This window comes from Antechinus flavipes, chromosome 5 (genome assembly GCF_016432865.1).
Source record: "Antechinus flavipes isolate AdamAnt ecotype Samford, QLD, Australia chromosome 5, AdamAnt_v2, whole genome shotgun sequence".
Classification (NCBI taxonomy): Eukaryota; Metazoa; Chordata; class Mammalia; order Dasyuromorphia; family Dasyuridae; genus Antechinus; species Antechinus flavipes.
In genome coordinates, this window is record NC_067402.1 from 212293936 (window position 1) to 212320255 (window position 26320).

Consider the following 26320-nt stretch of genomic DNA (forward strand, 5'->3'; position numbering starts at 1 on the left):
CATTTTAATCCTCCTTTAAAATTTTTTTATACTCTATCATCAATATTGTTATGGTTGTTTGTTCTTCATTTACAAAGAGGATCAAATTGTATCACACACAAGGTAATGTTTTGACTTGCATGTGAGTTGGATTTAAGTGAGGCAGAGGTGCACAAAGTCATTATTCTCACTCTATTTTAATGTCATAATGGTCCAGTGGCAGCACAAAAGTCAAGGATGCAGTGAATGACACTGGCATTTTCCAAGAGAGACCAAGCTCTAAGTACTCCACAACATTTGTTTCCGTTGCTTTCATGGCTTTGAAACAAATTGTTCTTCACTATCCATTCTATCAAAGGAAATATTCACATACTTGGGGATGATATGCCCTATTTCACCAATAGTTTTGGAGCTTGTCAGTTACCCTCAAGCTAGTTTAGTCTATCTTCCAAAATGATTTACTGAGTAGTGGTCACTGAATGTTACAGCTTCTTGGAGCCACAGGTGAGAGTTGGGTGAAAGGTGGAAACTAAAGATGGATGAATGGCTCTGAAAAGAATTCAGCAAGCCCTCACTTCAGAAGTGCTAGTCATCTCTGAACATACATAAATTTCATCCTTCAGTCACTTATCCCTTGAGTACTATGAGCAGTATACATTTATGCCAATTTCCTATGTATTTGGAATATCAAATTTACTATGTGTGATATTTACTGCAAATATTTCTATATTGTATTCCTTGGCTAATTTTATTTTCTTTAGTTTTATTTGTGATGAATACATAAATTATAGTCTATTTTTATGATTTCTTCTTTTATTATTTGGGTAAGAAATATTCTTTTAGCCTATGGTGAAAGGAGTGTGATTTTCTTCCCTTTTAATCCTAGGAGCTTTTATATTCTGATTATGGGTAGATTTTTTTTTTTTTTTGCCTTATTATGATACATAGTCGAAGATGTTGAGCTAAACGTAATTTTTAACACAATATATGCTGTTTTTCCCACTAGCAATTCTTGTTCAAAAGGGAGTGTTTTTCTTAGTGATTTATGTTTTTATATTGATCCAATACTGGGCTATTATTTCCAATTGTTTTAATTTTTTTTTTTTTTTTTTTGCTTATTTTGGTTGTTCTACTAATCTAACTTTCTGGTTTCTTTTTAAAATCAGTTTCAAATAATTTTGATGACCACTAATTTAAAATATAATTTGATACTTTTTCTTATTTCATTTGAAATAATTTTCTTCCCAAATGAATGATAATTTTGTATAGTTTTACATCTGTCTTCTCAAAGATTTATTGATAGAGGGACACTACATTTACAAATCAACAATATTTTCACATATATATATATAAACTAAATATAGATTATATCTTCAGTAGCTATTTCCTTTACTTTCAATGAAGAATGCTTTATAATTTTATTATGTAAATCTTGAATATGTATTGATAAATTAACTATAAAATATTTTACACATCGTGTACTTAGTTTAAATGAAATATATCTTGTAGTGTTTTTCCTGTTCTTTTTTGTTAGTATTCTATAGAAATGGTAATCATTTAGTGTATTTATTCTATATTGTGCTACCTTGCTGAAGCTATCAATTGTCTCAGTTTCTCTCCCAGTTTTCTGAAATATTCCAAGATACTATCATATCAATTGAAAACAATAATAATTCTGTCTCCTCTTTGACAATGTTTATTTATTGGGTCATTGGAAAGTGGTTTCCCACATTTACCTTCAGAGCTGAGAAGACCTCAAGTCTTTCCCAGTCTTAAAGAAGGGGGAAGAAGAAGGTAGTTTGTTAGAGGAGATGCTATCAGAAAGAAAGGGAATGGGGATGACACAAGAGGAGCCAAAATGATAAAAGATTACTGGACGCTATTGTTGTTGCTCATAAGACAGTATTGGAACACAACGATAAAAAGGAATATAAGTTAACTACAAGGCAGTTGCAATGCCTGTGGATGTTTTTGTTGCCACAAACAAAAGAAGTATATGCATACTGGTTTTACTTTCACTCTTGTACTTTCCCAGAAGAATACAGACATGCATTTCCAATACTTATCTTTTGAAAAATTGTTTAGTTTCTCTTTTCCATGGGGGAATAAAAGAATTTAATTACTCTAAAATTTCATGGTCATTTGTTTCAATGCTGATTTTATGCATAATTCTTTGTGGAGAGAGATGGAACCAAGAAGGGCAGAGTAAAAGCAAGGACTTGCCTGAGCCCTCAAATTTTTCAGATATCTTTAAATAACTCTAAACAAATTCTACAGTGACAGAATCCACAAAAAACATGGAATGAAACAATTTCCTGTCAAAGACAACCTAGAAGTGCATCAGGAAAGATATGTTACATCAGAGTGAGGGCAGAGCACAGTTGTCGTCAGGGTGCATCAGTGCAGCCCCTGTCCCAGCAAGCAGGAACAGGCATTGGGAGCCAATGAATTAGTAGTGGTTGCAGCCAGAACTCTCAGCCTACAAATGGGAAAATGGTTGAACAATTGATCAGAAGGAGATTACGGGGGTCCTTTTGCTAATAAAAATGTGAATAGAGCAAATGGAAGCTAATAACTATGAAAAATCAAGAAACAATCAAATAAAACCAAAAGAATGAAAAAAATATAGAATACCATGAAATATCACATTGATAAAATAACTGACCTGAATAGATTGAAAAGGGATTTTTAAAAATTAGTGGACTAACTGAAAGTTATGATAAAAAAGAATGCTAAATATCATCTTCCAAGATATTATCAAGAAAAACTGCCCTGATATTCTGCAACCAGAATGTAAGATAGTGATCAAAAAAATCCATTGATAACCTCTTGAAAGAGATTCCAAATTAAAACTCCCAGGAATCTCATATCCAAATTCTAGAGCTCTTGGGTCAATGAATTACCTACCCAGCAAAAAAAAAAAAAAGTATAATCCAGGTGAAAAAGTGAATACTCAATAAAATAGAAGATTTTTTTAGCATTCTAGATGAAAAATAAACAGATCTGAAGAGAAAATTTGATTTTCAAATAGAAAACTTAAGAGAAAAATAAAAAGGTAAACAGGAAAGGGAAATCATAAAGTGATTTAATAAGATTAAACTATTTACATTTTTCTGTGGGAAGATTATACTTGTAACTCATAAGAACTTTCTCATTATTAGGGTTGTTAGAAAGAATACATATAGACAGAGTTCTGAAAATCCAGTATGAAATGGATATGAAGATATATGAAAAATAAAATTAAAGGATGAGAGAAGATTGTCCTGGGAGAAAGGAAAAGGGAAAGTAAAATGGAATTAATTATCTCACGTAAAAGAGAAGAAAAAGATTTTACAGTGTAGGTGAAGATAGTAGTAGTAAAGGAAAGTGAGTAAACCTTACTCTCATCAATATTAGTTCAAAGAAGAACTAACTTGCTCAATCAATTGATTATAGAAACCTATCTATAGGTAGGAGGGGAATGGGATTAGAAAAAAAGTGAGAGAATGATAGAAGAGTGTACAGATTGGAACAACGGTAGCCACAGACAAAGCTGCTGAGGAGTGAAAGGGTGAAAGAAGAGAGAGAATAGAATAAATGAGGAGGGCAGGGAAACAGGATGGAGGAGACTAGCTAGAAATAATAACTGAAAAAAATTCAAAGCAAGTTTCTCTGATAAAGTCCTCATTTCTCAAACATGTAGAAAACAGCATCAAATTTATAAAAACAGGAGACATTGCACAATCAATAAATAATCAAAATATTTAAACAATTTTCAGATGAAATAATCATAGCTATCTATAGTCTGTAAAAAATGCTCTAATTCACTTTTCATTGGAGAAATGCAACTTAAAGCAATTCTAAGATACTACTTCATACCTATTAAATTTACTACAAGGACAGAAAAGGAAAATGATAGATATTGTAGAGATGAAAAAAATGAGACAATGGATTATTATTGTTGGAGTTGTGAAATAATTCAACTATTCTGGAGAACAATATGAAACTAGATCTGAAGTGCTATAAAACTGTGCATACCTTTTGATCCTGCAATACCACTGTTAGATTTATATTTCCAAAACATACCACAATTTGTTCAGCTTTTACCCATTTGATGGGATCCCTTCAATTTCTAATTCATTTCATAACTCTACCAACAATGAATTAATATCCCAGTTTTCCCACATTCCCTCCAACATTTATCAATATCTTTTCCCGTCATATTAGCCAATCTGAGAGGTGTGAGGTGGTACCTCATAGTTGTTTTAATTTGCCTTTCTCTAATCAATAGTAATTTAAAGCCTTTTTTCATACAACTATAAATGGCTTTAATTTCATCATCTGAAAATTGTTCATGTCCTTTGAGTATCAATTGGGGAATGATTTATATTCTTAGTAAATTTGACACAATTCTTTATATATTTTAGAAATGAGACCATTATCAGAAATATTGGCTGTAAAGATTATTTCCCAGCTTTATACTTCTCTTTTAATATTGTTTCTGTTTATTTTGTTTGTGCAAAACCTTTTTAATTTAATGTAATCAAACTTGCCCATTTCACCTTTCATAGTTCTTTTTTGGTCATAAGTTCCTCCCTTTTCTAAGATAAAATCTTAGATAAACATCCCTTGTTCTCCTAATTTGTTTATGATATCATCATTTATGCCCAAATCATGTATCCCTTAGAACTTATTTTGGTATGGGGTATGAGGTCTAGGTCTATGTCAAATTTCTCACATATTATTTTCAAGTTTTCCCAGCAGTTTTTTTTTTAATCAAATAGTGAGTTCTTCTAAAAGTTGGAAATTGGGGGTTTATCAAATACTACATAATAAGCTTTGATTATTATGTTATGTGTATCTAATCTATTCCACTGATCCACCACTCTATTTCTTAGACAGTACCAAATGATTTTGATGACTCCTGCTTTATAATATAATTTTAGGTTTGATAAAGCTAAGTCCCCATCCTTTGTATTTTTAATTAATTATCTTAATACAATTGACCCTTTGTTCTCCCTGATGAATTTTTTTTTATTATTTCTTCAAGTACTATAAAATGATTTTTGGAAGTTTGGTTAATATGGCACTGAACAAGTAGACCAATTTAGGCAGAATTGTTATTTTTATTAAATTAAATAAACCCACACAAATCATCAGGATTTGTATATATTACTGACAGAGTCCATCAGCAAGAGATAGAAAGAGAAATAACATTTAAACTTACTATAATCAAAATAAAATATTTGAGGTTCTATCTGCCAAAATTTGTCTTGAAGTATATGAAGATAATTACAAAAGACTTCCTCACACAAATAAAGTCAGATCCAAACAATTGGGAAAATATTAATTGCTCATGGGTAGGCAGAATTAATATAATATAATAAGGTATGTTAAACACAATATATGTTTACATATCCATAGTTATTTTGCTGCATAAGAAAAATTAGATTTAGACATGATGTAAAAATATCCTGAGAAGGAAATAAAAAATGAGAGCAGGCAAAAACAGAGGAAGTAGAAATGCTATGTTGTAGTTCATACTCATTTCCCATAGTTCTTTCCCTGGGTATAGCTGGTTCTCTTCATTGTTGAACAAATGGAACTGATTTGGTTCATCTCATTGTTGAAGACAGCCATGTCCATCACAATTGATCATCATATAGTATTGTATAGTATTGTTATTATTGTTGTTGAAGTATATAATGACCTCCTGGTCCTGCTCATTTTACTCAGCATCAGTTCATGTAAGTCTCTCCAGGCGTTTCTGAAATCATCCTGCTGGTCATTTCTTACAGAACAATAATATTCCATAAAATTCATATACCACAATTTATTCAGCCATTTTCCAATTGATGGTCATCCATTCAATTTCCAGTTTCTACTCACTACAAAAAGGGCTGCCACAAACATTTTTGCACATATAGATCCCTTTTCCTTCATTAATCTCTTTGGGATATAAGCCCCAGTAATAACACTGCTGGATCAAAGGGTATGTACAGTTTCATAATTTTTTGAGCATAGTTCCAAATTGCTTTCCAGAATGGTTGGATTCATTCATAATTCCACCAATAATGCATGTGTTCCAGTTTTCCCACATCCCCTCCAACATTCAGCATTATCTTTTCCTGTCATCTTAGCCAATCTGACAGGTATGTAGTGGTATCTCAGAGTTGCCTTAATTTGCATTTCTCTAATTAATAATGATTTGGAGCATCTTTTCATATGACTAGAAATAGTTTATATTTCTTAATCTGAAAATTGTCCATTCATATGCTTCAACCATTTATCAATTGGAGAATAGCTTGATTTCTTATAAATTAGAGTCAATTCTTTATATATTTTGGAATGATGAGGCCTTTATCAGAACCTTTGACTGTAAAAATGTTTTCCCAGTTTATTGTTTCCCTTTTAATCTTGTCGGCATTCTTTTCATTTGTACAAAAGCTTTTTAATTTGATATATTCAAAGTTTTCTACTTTGTGATCAATAATGATCTCTAGTTTTTCTTTGGTCACAAATTCCTTCCTCCTTCCACCTCTCAGAGGTAAACTATCCTATGATCTCCTAATTTATTTATAATCTCACTTTTATGCCTAGATCATGAACCCATTTTGACCTTATCTTGTTGTACGGTGTTAAGTGTGGGTCAATGCCTGGTTTCTGCCATACTGATTGCCAATTTTCCCAGCAGTTTTTGTCAAACAGTGAATTTTTATCCCAAAAGGTGGGGTCTTTGGGTTTGTCAAACACTAGATTATTTAAGTTATTGATTATTTTGACCTAACCTATTTCACAATAAACTAGTCTATTTCTTAGCCAATACCAAATGCTTTTGATGACCTCTGCTTTATAATATAGTTTTAGATCTGGTCCACACCTTCATTTGATTTTTTTTCATTAGTTCCCTTGAAAGTCTTGACCTTTTGTTCTTCCAATGAATTTTGTTGTTATTTTTTCTAGGTCAGTAAAATAGTTTTTTGGGGAGTTTGATTGGTATAGCACTAAATAAATAGGTTAGTTTAGGTAGTATTGTCATCTTTATTATGTTCACTCAGCCTATCCAAGAGCCCTTAATATTTTTCCAATTGATTAGATCTGACTTTATTTGTGTGGAAAGTGTTTTGTAGTTTTGCTCATATAGTTACTTACTTTCCTTTGGCAGATGGATTCCCAAATATTTTATACTATCAGCAGTTACTTTAAGTGGAATTTCTCTTTGTATTTCTAACTGTTGGATTTTGTCAGTGATATATAAGAATGCTGATGATTTATGTAGGTTTATTAACTAAAGAAAATAACTCACTAAAAAAAAAAATTAGTTAAATGGAAAAAAATTCCATAGAGCAAAACAACTCAATTGGACATATACAAAAAGAAATAAAAGCTAATGAAGAAAATAACTCACTAAAAATCAGAACTGAACAAATAGAAATGATTGATTCATTGAGACATCAAGAATCAGTCAAGAAAAACCAAAAAAATGAAAGATTGGAAAAAAAAATGTCAAATATTTACTTGGAAAAACAACAGATCTGGAAAATAGATCTAGGAGAGATAACCTGAGGATCATCCTACTACCAGAAAATTATGATGAAACAAAGAGCCTAGATACTATTTTATAGGAAATCATCAAAGAGAACTGCCCAGAAGTAATAGAACTGGAAGGGAAAATAGGCATTAAAAGAATTCATCAAACACCTTCTGAAAAAGACCCTAAAATAAAGATTCCGAGGAATATTGTGGCCAAACTTCAGAATTTTCAGACTAAAGAAAAAATTTTACAAGCAGCCAGGAAAAAACAGTTCAAATACTGAGATGCCACAATAAGGATCACGCAAGATCTGGCTGCCTCAACATTAAAGGATCGAAGGGCCTGGAATCCGATATTCCGAAAGGCAAAAGAACTTGGAATGCAGCCAAGAATAAACTACCCAGCTAAGCTGAGTATTTTTTTCCACGGAAGAAGATGGACATTTAATAAAATAGAGGAATTCCATCTGTTTCTAAGGAAAAAACCAGACTTAAACAAAAAATTTGATCTCCAACGACAGGAATCAAGAGAAGTAGAAAAAGGTCTCATGAGAATGCATGAAGAAATTTCTTCTCCCAATACAATATGCCACTTTTCAGAAGCTGGAAGCTAAGCGAGTTCTTAGGGCACTGAGGAGTAAATTGATTTGTTGAGAAGCACATAGCCAATAGATATCATTGCAGAATTTACTGACTTATGTGTTGTTCTCTAATGCTGGCTTTTTATACTTAAAGTAGCAATTCTGTTATTTCCCTTTACTCATGTTTGTCTTCATTAACACTTTATGTGATATAGGAATATATGTGTATATATATGTATATGTGTGTATATGTATATATACATATGCACACACATGCACACAAGTGTACTGTATATGGTGACAATTGAACATTAAACTCATGTGAAAAAAGGCAAAAAAAAAAAGTTATTTGCCATTTCCATACTTTCTTGTAGAGCTTCTCTTTCCTTTCCCCATTTTTCTTCTAGCTCTCTTTTAAGATCTTTTATAATTTCTTCTAGGAGAGCTTTGTGTCATGAGGATCAGGTTATATCTCCCTTTGGTGTTTTGTCTGGAGACTGTCTGCTATTAGTCTCCTCAGCGTTGGAAATCTGCTCTCTTTCTGTATAGAAGCTATCTATAGTAGGAGCTTTCTTGGATTTTTACTCATTTTTAAAAAATCCCTTAAAGTCTGCCTTCAGAGCAAGGAGTTTAACAGCTTCCTCTACAAAACAGGGATACATGAAAAGTACCTGTCCTGGGAATGGCCTGCAAAGAGCAGTGACACTGCTGGGAAGTGCTACTGTCCTGGGAAGAGCCCCACACAGCTGAAGTGCTATTGCCCTGGGCAGAACCCTCTGTGCCGAACAGCAGCTGCTCTGGGACTAGTGGCTGAGCAGCAGAAGTGTCACTGCCCTGGGCACAGCCCTTTGTGGCGAACTGTGGCTGCACAGCTGTACTGCTGTGCTGTGAATGTGCTGAATCACTTTTGGTGCCGATGGATGTGGCCAGGTCCTGTTAAACTCTGGCATTTTGGGGTACAGTCTACCTTTGGCTTTTGTGTAACTTCTTTGCTGATCTGCTCCTTTGCAACCAAAGCAGAGCAGCCACCCTGTGGTAAGAGTTCTCCCTGCAAGTTCTCCACCACAGAGTCCGCACCCCACCCCTGGTCTGCTCTGCGTGGACTAGCTTCTATGTTCTGCCTCCCTGCCTGCCCTGGCCTCCTCCCGCCTTATCAACACAGACCTTTTCTGGCAATCTTCCAATTTATCTTTGGCTGGTAATTTATTGTACTCCAATATTTGTGTATTTTACCAATAAAGCACTATTTCTGAGGCTTTATTAGGTAATTAGTAAGTGAGGGTAGAAGGAAGCTTAAAATGAAGCATGTGTCCTCTCCATCATCTTGGCTCCACCCCCTGGGTCTATAATTTTCTTTCTCTGTTTTGGCTCTTCCTGGATTAGGTATTAGTTCCATATATGTGTCATAGAAGGAATTTGTCACAACTCTTTTCTTTACCTATTTTTCCAAATAGTTTACATAGTATTGCTATTAATTGTTCTTTAAATATTTGGTAGAATTCATCTGTGATTCCATCTGGCCCTGGAGATTTTTTTTTAGGTAATTCATTATTGACTTGTTCAATTTCTTTTTCTAAATTGGGACTACTTAAGTATTTTATTTCCTCTTCTGTTAACCTGAGCAATTTATATTTTTGTAAATATTCATCCATTTGTTTTAGGTTGTCAGACTTGCTTCCATAGATTTGTGCTAAATGGGTCATAATTATTGCTTTAATTTCCTTTTCATTGGTGTTAAGTTCACCCTTTTCATTTTTAAGTCTGGTGAGTTGGTTTTTTTCTTTCTTTTTCTGATCAAATTAACCAAACGTTTATCTATTTGTTAGCTTTTTTTATAAAACCAACTCTTAGTTTTATTTATTAATTCAACAATTTTATTAGTTTTTATTTTATTGTGGTTTTCCCACTGATCTGCTGGTCTACTAAGCCAGAACTGAGGGTTTTAGTTTCTAATTTGCTATGAGGAAGATCCTCTCACCAGCTTTCTCAGAGTCTGTCTTGGGCTGAACACCATTTTCACTCCAGTGAGCCTGACCTTTTTTGAAGTTTTTTCAGTCTGTCTTTAGGCTGGAAAGTGGTTTTATTTCATTAGAGTCTGTTGAGAGATTAGATTTCATGTGGTTTTCAAGGAAACTGGGAGAGTTAAGGAGCTTTCTGACTTATTCCACCCCCTATATTATCCTTATTTTATCGTCAACATGACTATGGTCCATAGGTACTGTTATTATCCATGTTTTTAAAATGAGGAGACTGAGGCAGGCAGAAGTGAAATATTTCCCCCTAGGTCACACAGGTAATAAATGCTTGAGGTAAGATTTGACACCAGTCCTTCCAACTGGTCATTCTAATGACTGTGCCATTTATCTCTTCCCTCATTGATCAATGGATAATAATCTCACATTTGTAATACCAAGAGCAAGTTCTGCTTTATAATCATATATATATACATATGTATATGTATATATATATATGCACCAACATTTTGTCAGCCCAATGTGGGGCTGACAGACCCCTCAGTGGATTTCTGTGGAAAAGCCTCTGATCCTGATCCAGTGGAAAAGTCTGTGATCCTGTTCCAGTGGAAAAGACTCTTCAACCCAGAAATTAGGGTGAGTACAACAAAGAAATTTTGTTAAAAGAGTTAAAGTAGAATTTCATCTAAGATGGGACACATGTTTAGAAAATAGCCTTCTGTTTCTGTTCAAGGAAAATGTTTAGAGAGCATTGTCAAAGTTATGGAAAGCCAAGGTTTGATTATAATTTTGGAGCAGATCACTGAACTTTTACAAACTGTAAAACACATATATCCTTGTTTCTCTCTGGAAAAAGAATTGGATTTAGACGCGTGGAAATTAATGGGAGAAAAACTGAGTGAATACTACAGATCTAATCTTAATTCAATGGAGTGGAAATTAGAAGGAGAGGATCTTTGTCAATTCTGCAATAAAAATGCAATTTTCAAAGACATACTTAATACATATAATTTAATACAATTGGCTTTAGGAAATTTTATAAGTATTAAAATAAGGAAAAAGAAGAAACAGCAGGAAGGAGAAGTGCCAACTAAACTAGGTGAAAAGAATGGAGTTAATTACAATTCTGAGTGTGATTTTAAACAGTAGGAGGAATTAGATCATTCAACATCTCATGACCCTCCCCCCTCAATTAACCCTTCATAGGTGGAGGAAGAAGGGTTAGGAAGAGAGGCAGAAACACAGTCAGCTTCTCCTGTAAAGCAGAATATGACAAGATTAGAAGAGGCATTAATTAAAGCAAAAAATGAAGGAGAAGATATATCTGATTTTATAACTGCATCCCGTGATTGAAAAGCTTGACTTTCAAGTCAAAAAGAGAGAAAATACACTCCTTTTAATTTGGAAAAAATTAAAGATTTGAAAAAGGGTTGCACTCTTTATGGGGCTACATCATCTTCTGTGAAGATGTTACTAGATATTTTGTCTTATGAAATCTTAACCCCGAATGACTGGAAATCCATAACTAGAACATGTCTAGAACTGGGACAAAATTTATTGTGACTTTCAGAGTATCATGAATTATGTAGGATTCAAGTCCAACGCAATAGGCAAACAGGTTGGACAAATAACTTTTGACCAACTAACTGGTGAAGGTCAGTATGCAGAGAGTTCAAAACAGATTTATTATCCCATAACAGTGTATGAGCAAATTTCTAAGGCTGCAATAAAAGGTTGGAATTCTCTCCCCTGGACAGAAAGGTGGAAATAAAGCTTTTACAAAAATAGAGCAAAGTCTCGATGAACCTTCTGCAGATTTTGTGGGATGTCTGCAAACAGCTGTAATAAGAACCATTGGAGATAATGCTGCCATAGAAATAATGACTAGACATTTGGCTAAGGAAAATGCCAATGAGGTTTGCAAAAGAATTATATGAGGACTAGACAAAGATGTTCCTTTAGAGGAGATCATAAGACGCTGTGCCACAGTGGGCACAAATGCTTATTATGCCCAAACTACGATGAACATGGAAAGACAGGGTTCCTCGTGGCAAGGGACTTATAGAGAAACTCGCAAATGTTTTCTGTGTGGAAAAGTTGGACATTTGAGAGCTCATTGTAGATATAGCAATAAAATGAGAAGACAGGGTGAGAGAAAACCCAAAACCCCACGTCCAAAATGCAACCGCGGCTTTCACTGGGCCTCTGAATGTAGATTGACCCAGAGAAGTGAGAGGCAGGGCCCAGATCCAAGGTATCAATCAAAAGATAGGTGGAACATGATAGCAGCTGAGGTTACACCCAGAGAGACTTTAGAAATTCAGGACTGATGTCATCAACCAACAGAAAAGCAATCAGGATTACAGTTGGGGAGAATATAGATTTTTTAACCCAACAAGGCAGTATCCAGTGCAAACAGCTCCAATGTAATTACCAGATCATGATGAGAAATACCCAAAGTGGTAAATAGAAGGGAATTAGATAGATTAACTGCTTGGGGAAGAGGGTTTGCTTGTATCTCTACAGGTAGAGAAGGAATCAGATGGGTGCCAGTGAGCCGCATTCGCCTTGTCCATCAGAAAGAAACAGAAAAAAGAGAAAAACCTCAAAACAAAGGAAAAGATTTAAGAAACATCTGACACTGAAAGAGCATGGCTGACAATGAGACTATTAAAAGAACTTTAAAATCATCAGCTTTCAGTTCCTGAAAAACCAGCAACAATCATTGGATTCCCTGAGATGAAATAGAAAAAGAGAAAAACTTCAAAACAAAGGAGATTTAAGAAACGTCTAACACTGAAAGAGCATGGCTGACAATGAGACTGTTAAAAGAACTTTTAAAAATCTTCAGGACTCATTGGATTTCCTAACACAAGATGAGACTGTTTTAGTTCTTGAAAAACCAGTAAGAATCATTGGATTCCCTGAGATGAAAAATTGTTGATGAGACTATTGCAGTATTTCAGAGCTTACAGAAACTATTGGATTACTAGCACATGAGCTAATGGACAATGGATTCCTTTTGGATTATTTCTAGGACTTATGGACATGTGTAAATTTTCATGTTGATTCATGTTATTTGTTACATTACTACTAGCCTGTGTTATATTGCTATGTGCTTAAGTAAATTACGTGTAATGCCTCCCATATTGATGGATTTATGTGTAGCTGTTTCAAGTGAGCCCCTTCAGAAACCCACTAATTTGATTTGACTTCCTGTTTCCTTTGGTGTTTTCATCTCCCTTCCTGAGATGTCAGGGAAGGCATGATCACCTTTTTTGGGAGGTTCTCACCTCCTTGAGAAGTCAGGGAGGTCTTGACCACTCTATGTTCTAAAACAAAAGAAAGTGGGAGATGTTGGAATCTTTACAAATTGTTAAGTCATTAGAGTTGATAGAGATAATAATTATCTAATTTAGCATGGTTCAGTATCATTGATCTGATGCTATAAGGAGATATTATGGGCTAGAAGAAACAAGGTACTAAGCAGAACTGATAGACAGTAATGCTTGTGTTCACACCTTTCGAGAGCTCATATAAGCAAGAAGTATTTAAGTACTCATTGGAGTTCACAAGTATGGGAGATTTACAAAGTTAACTGTGTAACTTTGTGAATTTACATTTCCCTTGAAGCTCTTAGGGCCAGAGAGCACTCTGGGAAGAAATCCATAATCTCTCTCGCATCCCACAATCCCCCTCTCTCGAAGGAGCATAAATAGAGCTTCAGTGAGCCCAGTCAAGAGAGTTCAGCTAAATTTAGATCGAGAGGGGAGGGTCAAGTGAGTTCAGCCAGAAGCCCTCTCCGAGGGAGGAGTTTTACTTCGGAACATTGACTGGGTCAGAGAAGAGCGCTCTGGGAGACTGAGAGCCAGAAGCCCTCTCTCAGAGGCAAGACAGATTCAACTTGGTGCTGGCTCTAGAGGCTGAAGAAAGCAGAGGCAGAAGCAAAGGACAAAGCTGCAAGAGCTTTTGGAACCAAGCAGAGAGATAGGCCTCTAAGCTAACTGGGCTATATTAGAGACAATAAGAGATCTGTACTTTTATCACCTCGCTGCATTTGGGGTAATTATTGATTTGAACTGATACTAAGGCTGCCTCCAGAAAACCTCCGCGAGAAACCTGCTTTCTCCCAGAGAAAACCATCTTTTATATTATTTTAAAGAAGAACAAGAACTCCAACATATATACTTTTCTTTTTCATGGTTTATCAATGACCAATCAACTATTCTTCACCAAATGTTCAGCCTAATTATGATGATTCTCTCTATACTTAGCTAGGATCATTCTCAGAAAGCACATGTGATCTTTTGCCAGAATTATGCTCAAACCTACCAGAACTTCCACTCTTTGCACATAGTCTTTGTGAATCCAGTGTCATTTCCACATTACAAAAGTAAATGGGATAAGATGGTGTAGGAAGTCATTGCTTTTATGCCTCAGAAATAAAACTTGCATTTAAAATATTAATTAAAACAAAATAAATTTCATTCTTCTCTTTTATGTTTACAAAGTTGGAAAGGAAATATAAATGAATTTTTTTATCATTAATAATATTATGATCATTTAAAATATTACTTTCCCATGATTAAAAACTCTTCCTCACATAAATGAGTTATTTATAAGAACAATCTATTATTTCACACTTAAAGCATAGGACAGAAGTGAGGCTAATATATAAAACAAAATATAAAAGTGTATCCATATCCCAAATGCCCTTAGAAGTATATGGATAAAAAAAATGCAAAAATGGGAAACTAATACTATGCTCTGGTTTCATGGAGTCAAATGCAGAGTTACATAAATGCTCAAGGTTCATGAGTAATAGGGATTGTGTACAACACAAACATTTTTCGTAAATGTCAAGTATTATATTTTGGACATTGTTACTCTTATTTTGTAAGAAATAAAGATGGAATAAACACTTAAATTATAGCTATACAACCTAATGAGATAGGTGCTATTATCTTCTTCATTTTACCATTGAAGAAAGTGGGGCAAACAGAATTAAATGGTTTTCTTAGAGTCAAATGGATTTAGCGCTCTATCTGCTATACAGCCAGCTGCCTCCTTACATAAGCTGCTGATGCTCTTTTTATTATTGATATCCTGTATATCCCAGTTCAAGTTCTTCTGATTTTTTTCCAATCTTTAACTTCAGTTTTCATCCTGAAATAAAGGTTTGTCTGTGCTTCTGAACTGCATTTTTAGTATTTGTGAAGGGGGTTCCTTTAACATAGATTTCTTCCTAATGTCTTTTGAAAATTGAGCCATCTGTCCAGGGGGCTCCTAAATTAATTGGATTAGCCTCATTAATATAACAATCATGTATTTCTTGTTTTATTATTTGTATATGGCATATTCATAGTCATGATTCTCTCTGTACCTGGAATAATGGTATGTACAAAGAGTTTAAAGAAGTTTTATGTGGTTGGATATATTCATGATCTAACTTAAACTGTAATATATTTGCTTGAAATAATTCAGTATTATAGCAGCTATGAATTAGTAGTAATATATATTGACATTCATTTAACATATCCAAAGCAGAATCTTCATATTCATGAGTAGGTTCTTTTATGGCATAATTGGTTACAAAATAATGTCCCATCTTCTACTTACACATTTATGATTCCTGCCTAGTCAGAAAGGATCTGAGTGTATTGTTTACTTTATAAAATCTATACTACTGATCTACAGTGGTGTAACTCTCCACAAATGCTCTCAAAGACCTTTCTAGCTCTAAATCCATTGAACCCTATTATCCAGCAAGATAGATAATTTGAAATGTTTTCCTTCTATTTCTGAATCTTGTGCTTTCTACTTCCACATCCTCTTTAAAATCTATCTCTTTCTACTCAGGTGGGTATGAGTCAATTTGGGTGCTTATCAGCCTATCCTTGAACTGTTGCAATAATCTCATCTCTCTCTCCCACTCTCTGTCCCCCTGTCCCCTTGCCATAGAGCTTCTCATTTCAATCCATCTTCTACCTGGATGCCAGAATAGTTTCCCTCAAAAATAGAACTGACCATATTACTGTCTTATCAACAAAATTTAGTTGCTCACTATTACCTCTAGGATTAAAAGTGAGCCTCTTTCTTTGCCATTTCTAGAACTTAATGACTCAGCTCCAGTGTATGTTTCCAGTATTTTACATATTACTCCTGTTTTATACTTCCTGCAATCTAGTTCATCTCTCCTTATTGTTTCTTATGTAAAATTCCATTTCCTGTTTCAATGTATGTATTCCCTCCCTCCCTTCACATATTAGAATCCTTAATCTCTAACAAGATTCAAGAGCCACTATATAAAGATTTTCCTGATTCTGCTAACCTTTTGACTCCACCATCCAACTTGAAACTATTTTGACTCCATTTTGCATGTGTTCTGCTTATATCTATTTATGTTCAGCTTCTCTCCTTGAGGCAGGTATACTGTTTCACTTCTGATTTTGTATAAATATTGGTATTTATTAATTAATTATTGATTGATTATTTTATTAACAAAAGGAGGAAACATGGGAAGGAAGGAAAAAGGAAATAGAAAATTCTCAATTCAACTTGATTTCTTTTAGGTGTCTATTATGTTCAGGATTCTGTTCTAGGCACTGGGAATATGAAGGTGAATAATGATGATGTGTACCTCCAGTATCAAAGTCTTTTTTTTTTTTTTTTTAATTTTTTATTTAATAATTACATTATATTGACACTCATTTCTGTTCCGATTTTTTTCCCCTCCCTCCCTCCACCCCCTCCCCTAGATGGCAAGCAGTCCTTTATATGTTGGATATGTTGCAGTATATCCTAGATACAATATATGTTTGCAGAACCGAACAGTTCTCTTGTTGCGTAGGGAGAATTGGATTCAGAAAGTATAAATAATCCGGGAAGAAAAACAAAAATGCAGATAGTTCACATTCGTTTCCCAGTGTTCTTTCTTTGGGTGTAGCTGCTTTTGTCCGTCATTTATCAATTGAAACTCAGGTCTCTTTGTCAAAGAAATCCACTTCCATCAAAATATGTCCTCATACAATATCGTTGTCGAAGTGTATAATGATCTCCTGGTTCTGCTCATTTCACTTAGCATCAGTTCATGAAGGTCTCTCCAAGCCTCTCTGTATTCATCCTGCTGGTCATTTCTTACAGAACAATAATATTCCATAACATTCATATACCACAATTTACCCAGCCATTCTCCAATTGATGGGCATCCATTCATTTTCCAGTTTCTAGCCACTACAAACAGGGCTGCTACAAACATTTTGGCACATACAGGTCCCTTTCCCTTCTTTAGTATTTCTTTGGGATATAAGCCCAATAGAAACACTGCTGGATCAAAGGATATGCACATTTTGATAATTTTTTGGGCATAATTCCAGATTGCTCTCCAGAATGGTTGGATTCGTTCACAACTCCACCAACAATGCATTAGTGTCCCAGTTTTCCCGCATCCCCTCCAACATTCATCATTATTTTTTCCTGTCATCTTAGCCAATCTGACAGGTGTGTAGTGGTATCTCAGAGTTGTCTTAATTTGCATTTCTCTGATCAATAATGATTTGGAACACTCTTTCATATGAGTGGTAATAGTTTCAATCTCATCCTCTGAAAATTGTCTGTTCATATCCTTTGACCATTTATCAATTGGAGAATGGCTTGATTTCTTATAAATTTGAGTCAGTTCTCTATATATTTTGGAAATGAGGCCTTTATCAGAACCTTTAACTGTGAAAATGTTTTCCCAGTTTGTTGCTTCCCTTCTAATCTTGTTTGCATTAGTTTTATTTGTACAAAGGCTTTTTAATTTGATGTAATCGAAATTTTCTATTCTGTGATCAGTAATGGTCTCTAGTTCATCTTTGGTCACAAATTTCTTTCTCCTCCACAAGTCTGAGAGATAAACTATTCTATGTTCCTCTAATTTATTTATAGTCTCGTTCTTTATGCCTAGGTCATAGACCCATTTTGATCTTATCTTGGTATATGGTGTTAAGTGTGGGTCCATGCCTAATTTCTGCCATACTAATTTCCAATTATCCCAGCAGTTTTTATCAAATATTGAATTCTTTTCCCAGAAGTTAGGGGCTTTGGGTTTGTCAAACACTAGATTGCTATAATTGACTATTCTGTCTTGTGAGCCTAGCCTTTTCCACTGATCCACTAATCTATTTCTTAGCCAATACCAAATGGTTTTGGTGACTGCTGCTTTATAATATAATTTTAGATCAGGTACAGCTAGGCCACCTTCATTTGATTTTTTTTTCATTAGTTCCCTTGAGATTCTCGACTTTTTATTGTTCCATATGAATTTTGTTGTTATTTTTTCTAGATCAATAAAATATTTTCTTGGAAGTCTGATTGGTATAGCACTAAATAAATAGATTAGTTTAGGGAGTATTGTCATCTTTATTATGTTCGCTCGGCCAATCCAAGAGCACTTAATATTTTTCCAATTATTTAAGTCTGACTTTATTTGTGTGGAGACTTTTTTATAATTTTGCTCATATAATTCCTGACTTTCCTTTGGTAGATAGATTCCCAAATATTTTATGGTATCAACAGTTATTCTGAATGGAATTTCTCTTTGTATCTCTTGCTGTTGGGTTTTGTTGGTGATGTATAAAAATGCTGAGGATTTATGGGGATTTATTTTGTAGCCAGCTACTTTGCTAAAATTATGAATTATTTCCAATAGCTTTTTGGTAGAATCTCTGGGGTTCTCTAGGTATACCATCATATCATCTGCAAAGAGTGATAGTTTGGTTTCCTCATTGCCTACTCTAATTCCTTTTATATCTTTCTCGACTCTTATTGCCGAGGCTAGTGTTTCTAATACGATATTAAATAATAATGGTGATAGTGGGCAACCTTGCTTCACTCCAGATCTTACTGGGAAGGGTTCCAGTTTTTCCCCATTGCATATGATGCTTACTGATGGTTTTAAATATATGCTCCTGACTATTTTAAGGAAAAGTCCATTTATTCCTATGCTCTCAAGTGTTTTTATTAGGAATGGATGTTGGATTTTATCAAATGCTTTTTCTGCATCTATTGAGATGATCATGTGGTTTTTGTTTGTTTGGTTATTGATATAGTCAATTATGCTAATAGTTTTCCTAATATTGAACCAGCCCTGCATTCCTGGTATAAATCCTACTTGGTCATAGTGTATTATCCTGGTGACAATTTTCTGTAATCTTTTTGCTAATATTTTATTTAAGATTTTAGCATCAATATTCATTAGGGAGATTGGTCTATAATTTTCTTTCTCTGTTTTCAGCCTACCTGGTTTAGGTATCAGTACCATATCTGTGTCATAAAAGGAGTTTGGTGGGACTCCTTCAATCCCTATTTTTTCAAATAGTTTATATAACATTGGAGTTAATTGTTCTTTAAATGTTTGGTAGAATTCACATGTAAATCCATCTGGTCCTGGGGATTTTTTCTTAGGGAGTTGATTGATAGTTTGTTCTATTTCTTTTTCTGAGATGGGACTGTTTAGGATATTTACTTCTTCCTCTGTTAGTTTGGGCAAGCTGTATTTTTGGAGGTATTTTTCTATTTCATTTAAGTTGTCGAATTTATTGGCATAAAGTTGGGCAAAGTAACTCCTAATTATTGCTCTAATTTCCTCTTCGTTAGTGGTGAGTTCTCCCTTTTCATTTTTAAGACTAACAATTTGATTTTCCTCTTTCCTTTTTTTAATCAGATTTACTAAGGGTTTGTCTATTTTGTTGGTTTTTTCATAGAACCAACTCTTAGTTTTATTAATCAATTCAATAGTTTTTTTACTTTCAATTTTATTGATCTCACCTTTTACTTTTAGAATTTCAAGTTTAGTGTTTGACTGGGGGTTTTTAATTTGTTCCTTTTCTAGCATTTTTAATTGCAAACCCAATTCATTGACCTTCTCTTTCTCTATTTTATACAAATAGGCCTCTAGAGATATGAAATTTCCCCTTATTACCGCTTTGGCTGCATCCCATACATTTTGGTATGATGTCTCATTATTATCGTTTTCTTGGGTGAAGTTATTAATTATGTCTATGATTTGCTGTTTTACCCAATCATTCTTTAGTATGAGATTATTTAGTTTCCAATTATTTTTTGGTCTACTTCCCCCTGCTTTTTTGTTGAATGTAATTTTCATTGCATCGTGGTCTGAAAAGGATGCATTTACTATTTCTGCCTTACTACATTTGAGTTTGAGGTTTTTATGTCCTAATATATGGTCAATTTTTGTATAGGTTCCATGAACTGCTGAAAAGAAAGTGTATTCCTTTCTGTCTCCATTACATTTTCTCCAGAGATCTATCATATCTAGCTTTTCTAGTATTCTGTTTACCTCTTTGACTTCTTTCTTATTTATTTTCTGGTTTGATTTATCTAATTCTGAGAGTGCAAGGTTAAGATCTCCCACTATTATAGTTTTACTGTCTATTTCTTCTTGCAGCTCTCTTAGTTTCTCTTTTAAGAATTTAGATGCTACCCCACTTGGTGCATATATGTTTAATATAGATAGTGCTTCATTATCCATGCTACCCTTTAGCAAGATATAGTGTCCTTCCTTATCTCTTTTAATTAGGTCAATTTTTGCTTTAGCTTGATCTGAGATCAGGATGGCTACCCCTGCTTTTTTGACTTCACCTGAAGCATAGTAGATTTTGCTCCAACCTTTTACCTTTAACCTGCATGTATCTCCCCGCTTCAGGTGTGTTTCCTGTAAACAACATATTGTAGGATTCTGGCTTTTAATCCATTCTGCTAACCGCTTCCTCTTTATGGGGGAGTTTACCCCGTTCACATTTATGGTTAGAATGACCAATTCTGTATTACTTGCCATCTTGTTAACCCCGGTTTATGCTTTCCTCCCTTCTTTCCCCTTTCCCCCCCTTCCAATTATTAAGCTTGTGAGCACCCCTTGTTTCTCACAGCCCTCCCTTTTTAGTGTCCCTCCCCCGCCTTAGAGTTCCTCCCCCTATCTTACCCTTTCCCTCCCAGTTCCCGTATTCCCTTCCGCTTAGCTTATTCCTTCCCTTTCCACTTTTCCCTTCTCACTTTTCAATGAGATGGGAGAAGTTTCACCATAGATTGAATATGTCTTAAGATTTTTCACTTAAAGCCAATTCTGAAGGCAGTAAGATACCCACTATATTCATCCCCCTCCATTCTTTCTCTCAGATATTATAGGTTTCCTATGCCTCTTCATGAGATGTACTACCCCCACTTTACCCTTTTTCTGGTACAATGTCCTTTCCACATCAATTTCTAGAACAAGGTATACATGTATTCTTTATGCATCTATATAGTCAAAATATAGTTCCCAAGATTAATCTTTACCTTTTTAGATTTCTCTTGAGTTCTATATTTGTAGATCAAACTTTTTGTTAAGTTCTGGTTTTTTCATCAGAAATAGATGAAATTCGCTTACTTCGTTGAATGTCCATCTTCTTCCCTGGAAAGAGATGCTCATTCTCGCTGGGTAAGTTATTTTTGGTTGCATACCAAGTTCCTTAGCCTTTCGGAATATCATATTCCAGGCCCTTCGATCTTTTAATGTGGATGCTGCCAGATCCTGGGTGATCCTTATTGTGGCTCCTTGATACTTGAATTGGGTTTTTCTAGCCGCTTGCAATATTTTTTCTTTCATCTGAGGGTTCTGGCATTTGGCCACTATATTCCTTGGTGTTTTGATTTTAGGATCCCTTTCAGTGGGTGATCGATGAATCCTTTCAATGTTTATTTTTTCCTCTGTTCCTATGACTTCTGGGCAGTTCTCTTTGATAATTTCCTGGAAGACAGTGTCCAGGCTCTTTTTTTCATCATGTTTTTCTGGGAGTCCAATGATTCTCAGATTGTCTCTCCTGGATCTGTTTTCCAGGTCTGTTGTCTTTCCCAGAAGGTATTTCACATTTTTCTCCATTGTTTGATTTTTTTGGATTTGCTTGACTGATTCTTCTTGTCTCCTCGAGTCATTCAATTCCACTTGTTCAATTCTGATTTTCAGTGAAGTATTCTCTTCACTCACTTTTTTAAAATCTTTCTCTAATTGTCCAATTGAGTTCTTTTGTTCTGTGGAATTTTTTTCCATTTCGCCAATTTTGTTTTCCAGTTCACTAATCCTATTTTTCAAGGATTTTACTTCTTTATCCACTCTCTCTTTAACTGACTTCTCCAGGCTCTTTTGCCAAGCCTCCCTCTCCTTTTCCCAAGCTTCCTTCTCCTTTTGCCAAGCCTCACTCTGCTTTCCCCATTTTTCTTCTAGCTCCCTTGTGAGAGCCTTTTTAATCACTTCTATGAGGTTCATCTGTGCTGAGGAACAGACGATCTCCTCCTTTGGGGAATCACCTGGGGACTGCCTGTTTTTAGTCTCCTCAGGATTTAGAGTCTGCTCTCTATCTGTGTAGAAGCTGTCTAGGGTTAAAGTCCTCTTCAGCTTCTTGCTCATTCTGTCTATTAATCAGAGACAAACTACCAAAGAAAAACAGAAAAAACTGGAGTCTTTCTTTGGGGGGGGGGGGGCTGGGTGTGTTATCGAGCTTCCTCTACAGACTGCAGGTGGCAGCAGTGAGGCACTAGCAGGACTGTGCTGCGCCTGCGCTCTAAGATCCCAAAGCGTGCTGAGTCACTGAGGGGGGGAAGGGGGGGGCGGCCAGGTCCTGAGAGACTCCAGCTGTTTGCGGTTGTGTTCTTCAGCCCCGGTGTTTTTAGCTTCTCTGCTGGGCTGTTGACTTGCTGCAGGTTCCAAACCTGTAGCGAAGCTCTCCCCGCAGAGACAGCTGCGATCACTCCCCACCCCCTCTCCAGTCTGCTCCCGTGCTCTCACTGCCGCTGCCCGCCGCCTGCGCCCGATCTAAAACCGCCCCAGCCCTCCAGTAAAGACAGACCTTTCTTGGCGGATCTCAAGGATGGCTTCTCTTGGTAACTATTTGTGGGTTTTTTTCAGTCAAGCATTGATTCAGAGGCTTGTAATGAAGTGGATAGTGAGAGAAAGCGCGGAGCTTATGCAACTGTGAGCCTCCTCTCCGCCATCTTAACCGGAAGCCAAAGTCTTTAAAATTATGTAAAGCTACAAGGTACTAACCAAATAAGTTTATACTATTTAGAAATAATAAGCTTATAGGAGATTAATGAGAGATTGGAGAAGAATTGCTTACAGCTGGGAGATAATATAAAAAGGTATTGTGAAGGAAGTAAAGGAAGACAAACTTTATCTTCTTTATTTTCATCAAGAAAGACGCCTCAAAGGATGACCAAATATTAATAAGCTGCCTTATAGGCCCTCCTTTCCTCCATCCCAGCCAACTGGTATTGATAGTTATCTTCAGTCTGGACAAAGCTCATCATTATCACCTTTTCTCTATTTCTCAATATTCATCTTTGGCTCTACGCAAACTGGCTTCCTTCCCTCTTTCTTTAGCATAGCTCTGGACATTTATTCATGCTTTCACCTCATCATTTTCTCCTACCGAAATAATATTCAGTGTTACAGATAAAACCCCTCTTCCCCATACATTTTCTCTGATCTCTCAGATATTATGGTTTTTTTCCTTTCTGAAATGCTAATACATACACTGTCTATGTTACTCTTTGGGAAGTAAGGCATGTATTGATTACTGTTTTCTTGATTTAAATACATATTTTGCCACTTTATTGTTCACAATTATAACCCAAATTAGATCATAAACTCCTTAATATAGTACCTTAAATTTGTATCCCTCAATGCCTTGAACATAGTTAAATCCTCAAAAAATATTCTAAAATTATTCCTTTTTTTCTATCACCTAACATAAATAAGGAGCATGAATTGGAATATAGTTAATGAATGTGTGTGTGTGTGTGTGTGTGTGTGTGTGTGTGTGTGTGTGTGTTTTAAAGATACAAACCTAATCCTCAAAACAGATGTCTTCCTGGTAAATGTGTTTATTCAGATGTTTGTATATATTTGGACTTTCCTGCAAAGCAGGGCTATTTAGGAAATGACACAAAGTCACTTATGAAGTAATTTGAACCTGTCCAGGGAGAAAATACCATAATCATTAGCAGAGAAAAGCATTTATGCATTCAGTGGTTTTTCTTAACCACAATTTATTTTTATGATTCTCTGACTTTCTGATTCTATGCCTTTGAAGAGGAAAAAAAAAGGATAAACATACAAGGTCTTATTTGTATCACCCTTTCTTCCATCTCTATCAATTCCACAATAATCTAAGCGCTTGCTAGGCTAACATGCAAATGATCCTACAACAAAGCAATGTGAGTTGCTATGACCTCTCTGTCAGTCTTGCTTAAAAATATGAAGGCAGTGACCGTTGCATCACAAATGAGAGAGGTCTTCTCTTGCTGGAAAGTTGTAAAGAGGCTTTCTGCCTAGTGTACAGTTTATAAATGAGCATTTGCCACTCATTCCTCTCACTTTTCCCCCCATTGATTTTTAATGCCACAGAGGCTTCTAACACTTTTGCCAGAGAATACATTTCTCTAAAGGACTGCAAAGTTCCTTTGAGTAATAAATACATGTATTCTAACAAGATGGGATCATGCAGTCTATCCACAGATACTTGCTTCTAATAAGCTGTTTATACTTTTACTTAGGCCGCCCTCCCTTCCCCCCCCCCCCCCCCCAGCTTTCCCTTATTGGTGATTTTCCCTTGTTTAAAATTGCTTTAATTAAAAATTGGAATAACACTGGAATATATTATATTTTGGACAGAAGAATATCATAATGACACCAATTCTAAAAACATAGAAAATGATTTTTAAATGGTACACTGAGCCTGAGATAGATCAATTTATTGCAAACATGACTTCTATCAAGCTTATCTTGCAATCTGGCTACCATCCTCACCACTCCTCTGAAATTGCTCTCTCCAAGGTCACAAATGACCTCCATAATACCAAATCCAACTACCATTTTTTCAGTTTTTATATTTCCAGTCTCCTTTGCAGCAGTTGATATAGACAATAATGTAACATAGTGGAAAAACCACTGACTTTGGAGTCAAAAAGTTTAGATAAAAGTGATAGCTCTTCTACTTATGGTTTTTGTGATCTTGAACTATTCATTTAAGCAACTGGACCTCAGTTTCCACATCTCTAAAATGAAAGTGTTTGGTTAGATCATTCCCTGAATTCCCTTTTCACTCTAAGTATAGATCTCTAGAATCTTTTTCTTTAAAACTATCTCTCTGATTGACACTCATGATGCTTAATATTCATTATTTTTAACTATTACTTCTCTAATTTTTCCTTTCACTTCACTGCAGCTTTCTTCTTTTTTTCACTACAGCTTTCTTTTCCTGCTCTATCTTTGCTTCTAGCATTACTCTCAGAATAGCTAATTCCTATTCTGATGACAAAGTTATCTTCCTAAAACAGAGCTCTAACAGGGTGCCTCTCCTGCTTAAAATCACTCGTATTGGTCCATAAGAAACATAAATTGCTTTAAAAACCCTTCACAATCTGAGTCTTGATTAGACTTCCAGTTTTATTTTTTAATTGGTAATGGATCCTCCTATGTGTATAGACAGCCATGTAAAAGCTATTTTGCTATTGATTGACTAAATAGAATTGAGATGTTAGTTACTAGCTCCTTAATATGGAGGGTCCATGACTAATGCAGGTTTGAACCAATAACTGAGAAAGAGACAAAGTTGTGGTGTCCTTCTGGACTTCCCTGTTCGGGTGCCAAAATGTAGTGTACTTTCTAGAGCCCCCAAATTAAGGTGCCAAAATATGCTATGCTTTTTAGACCCCCCATGCTGGGGTGATAAAATATGCCATCTGGTCTAGCTCTCTAGAGGATCTCAGGACCAGCCTGAGTCATTGGTCTTAGTGGAGCAGTGAAGAAGGCAGGAGACTCAGGAGGATGGTCAAAGATGGAATCTTTATTTCAAGTCCTCTCAGCCCTTAAATACCTTGGTATGATTACATCATTATAGCACACTATGTATGTGTGAACTAGAGAATCATTATATCATCACATCACACTAAGCAAGTGCTAACTATAGTAGTATTACATTATCACAGCACACTATGCAAATGATAACTACAAGCACCCTGCTATTTGCCCTGAATGTAGCATTCTATCTCCCTTCTCAATGCTGCCCATGAATGGAATGCTCTCTCTCCTCCCTTTCTTTTTTCCCTTAAGAACTCTTACTTTTTTTTCATTCTCTTTCAGGTGTCCTCTCCTATACAAAGCCATTCCTGAATCTTCCCATTGTATGTGCAAGGCATAATGTATGCATGCATAGATACATGCATATTTGGATAGAT

General features: G+C 35.3%; 1 protein-coding gene across 1 annotated transcript in view; it reads left to right on the forward strand.

The window, feature by feature from the left end:
- LOC127538684 (uncharacterized) overlaps positions 1-26320 on the forward strand; it is a 67859-nt gene that overhangs the window by 24849 nt on the left and 16690 nt on the right. The window contains 2 exon segments of the mRNA XM_051962445.1: positions 8682-9107; positions 16618-16690. Of these exon segments, the coding sequence (XP_051818405.1) occupies positions 8682-9107; positions 16618-16690 (499 nt within the window).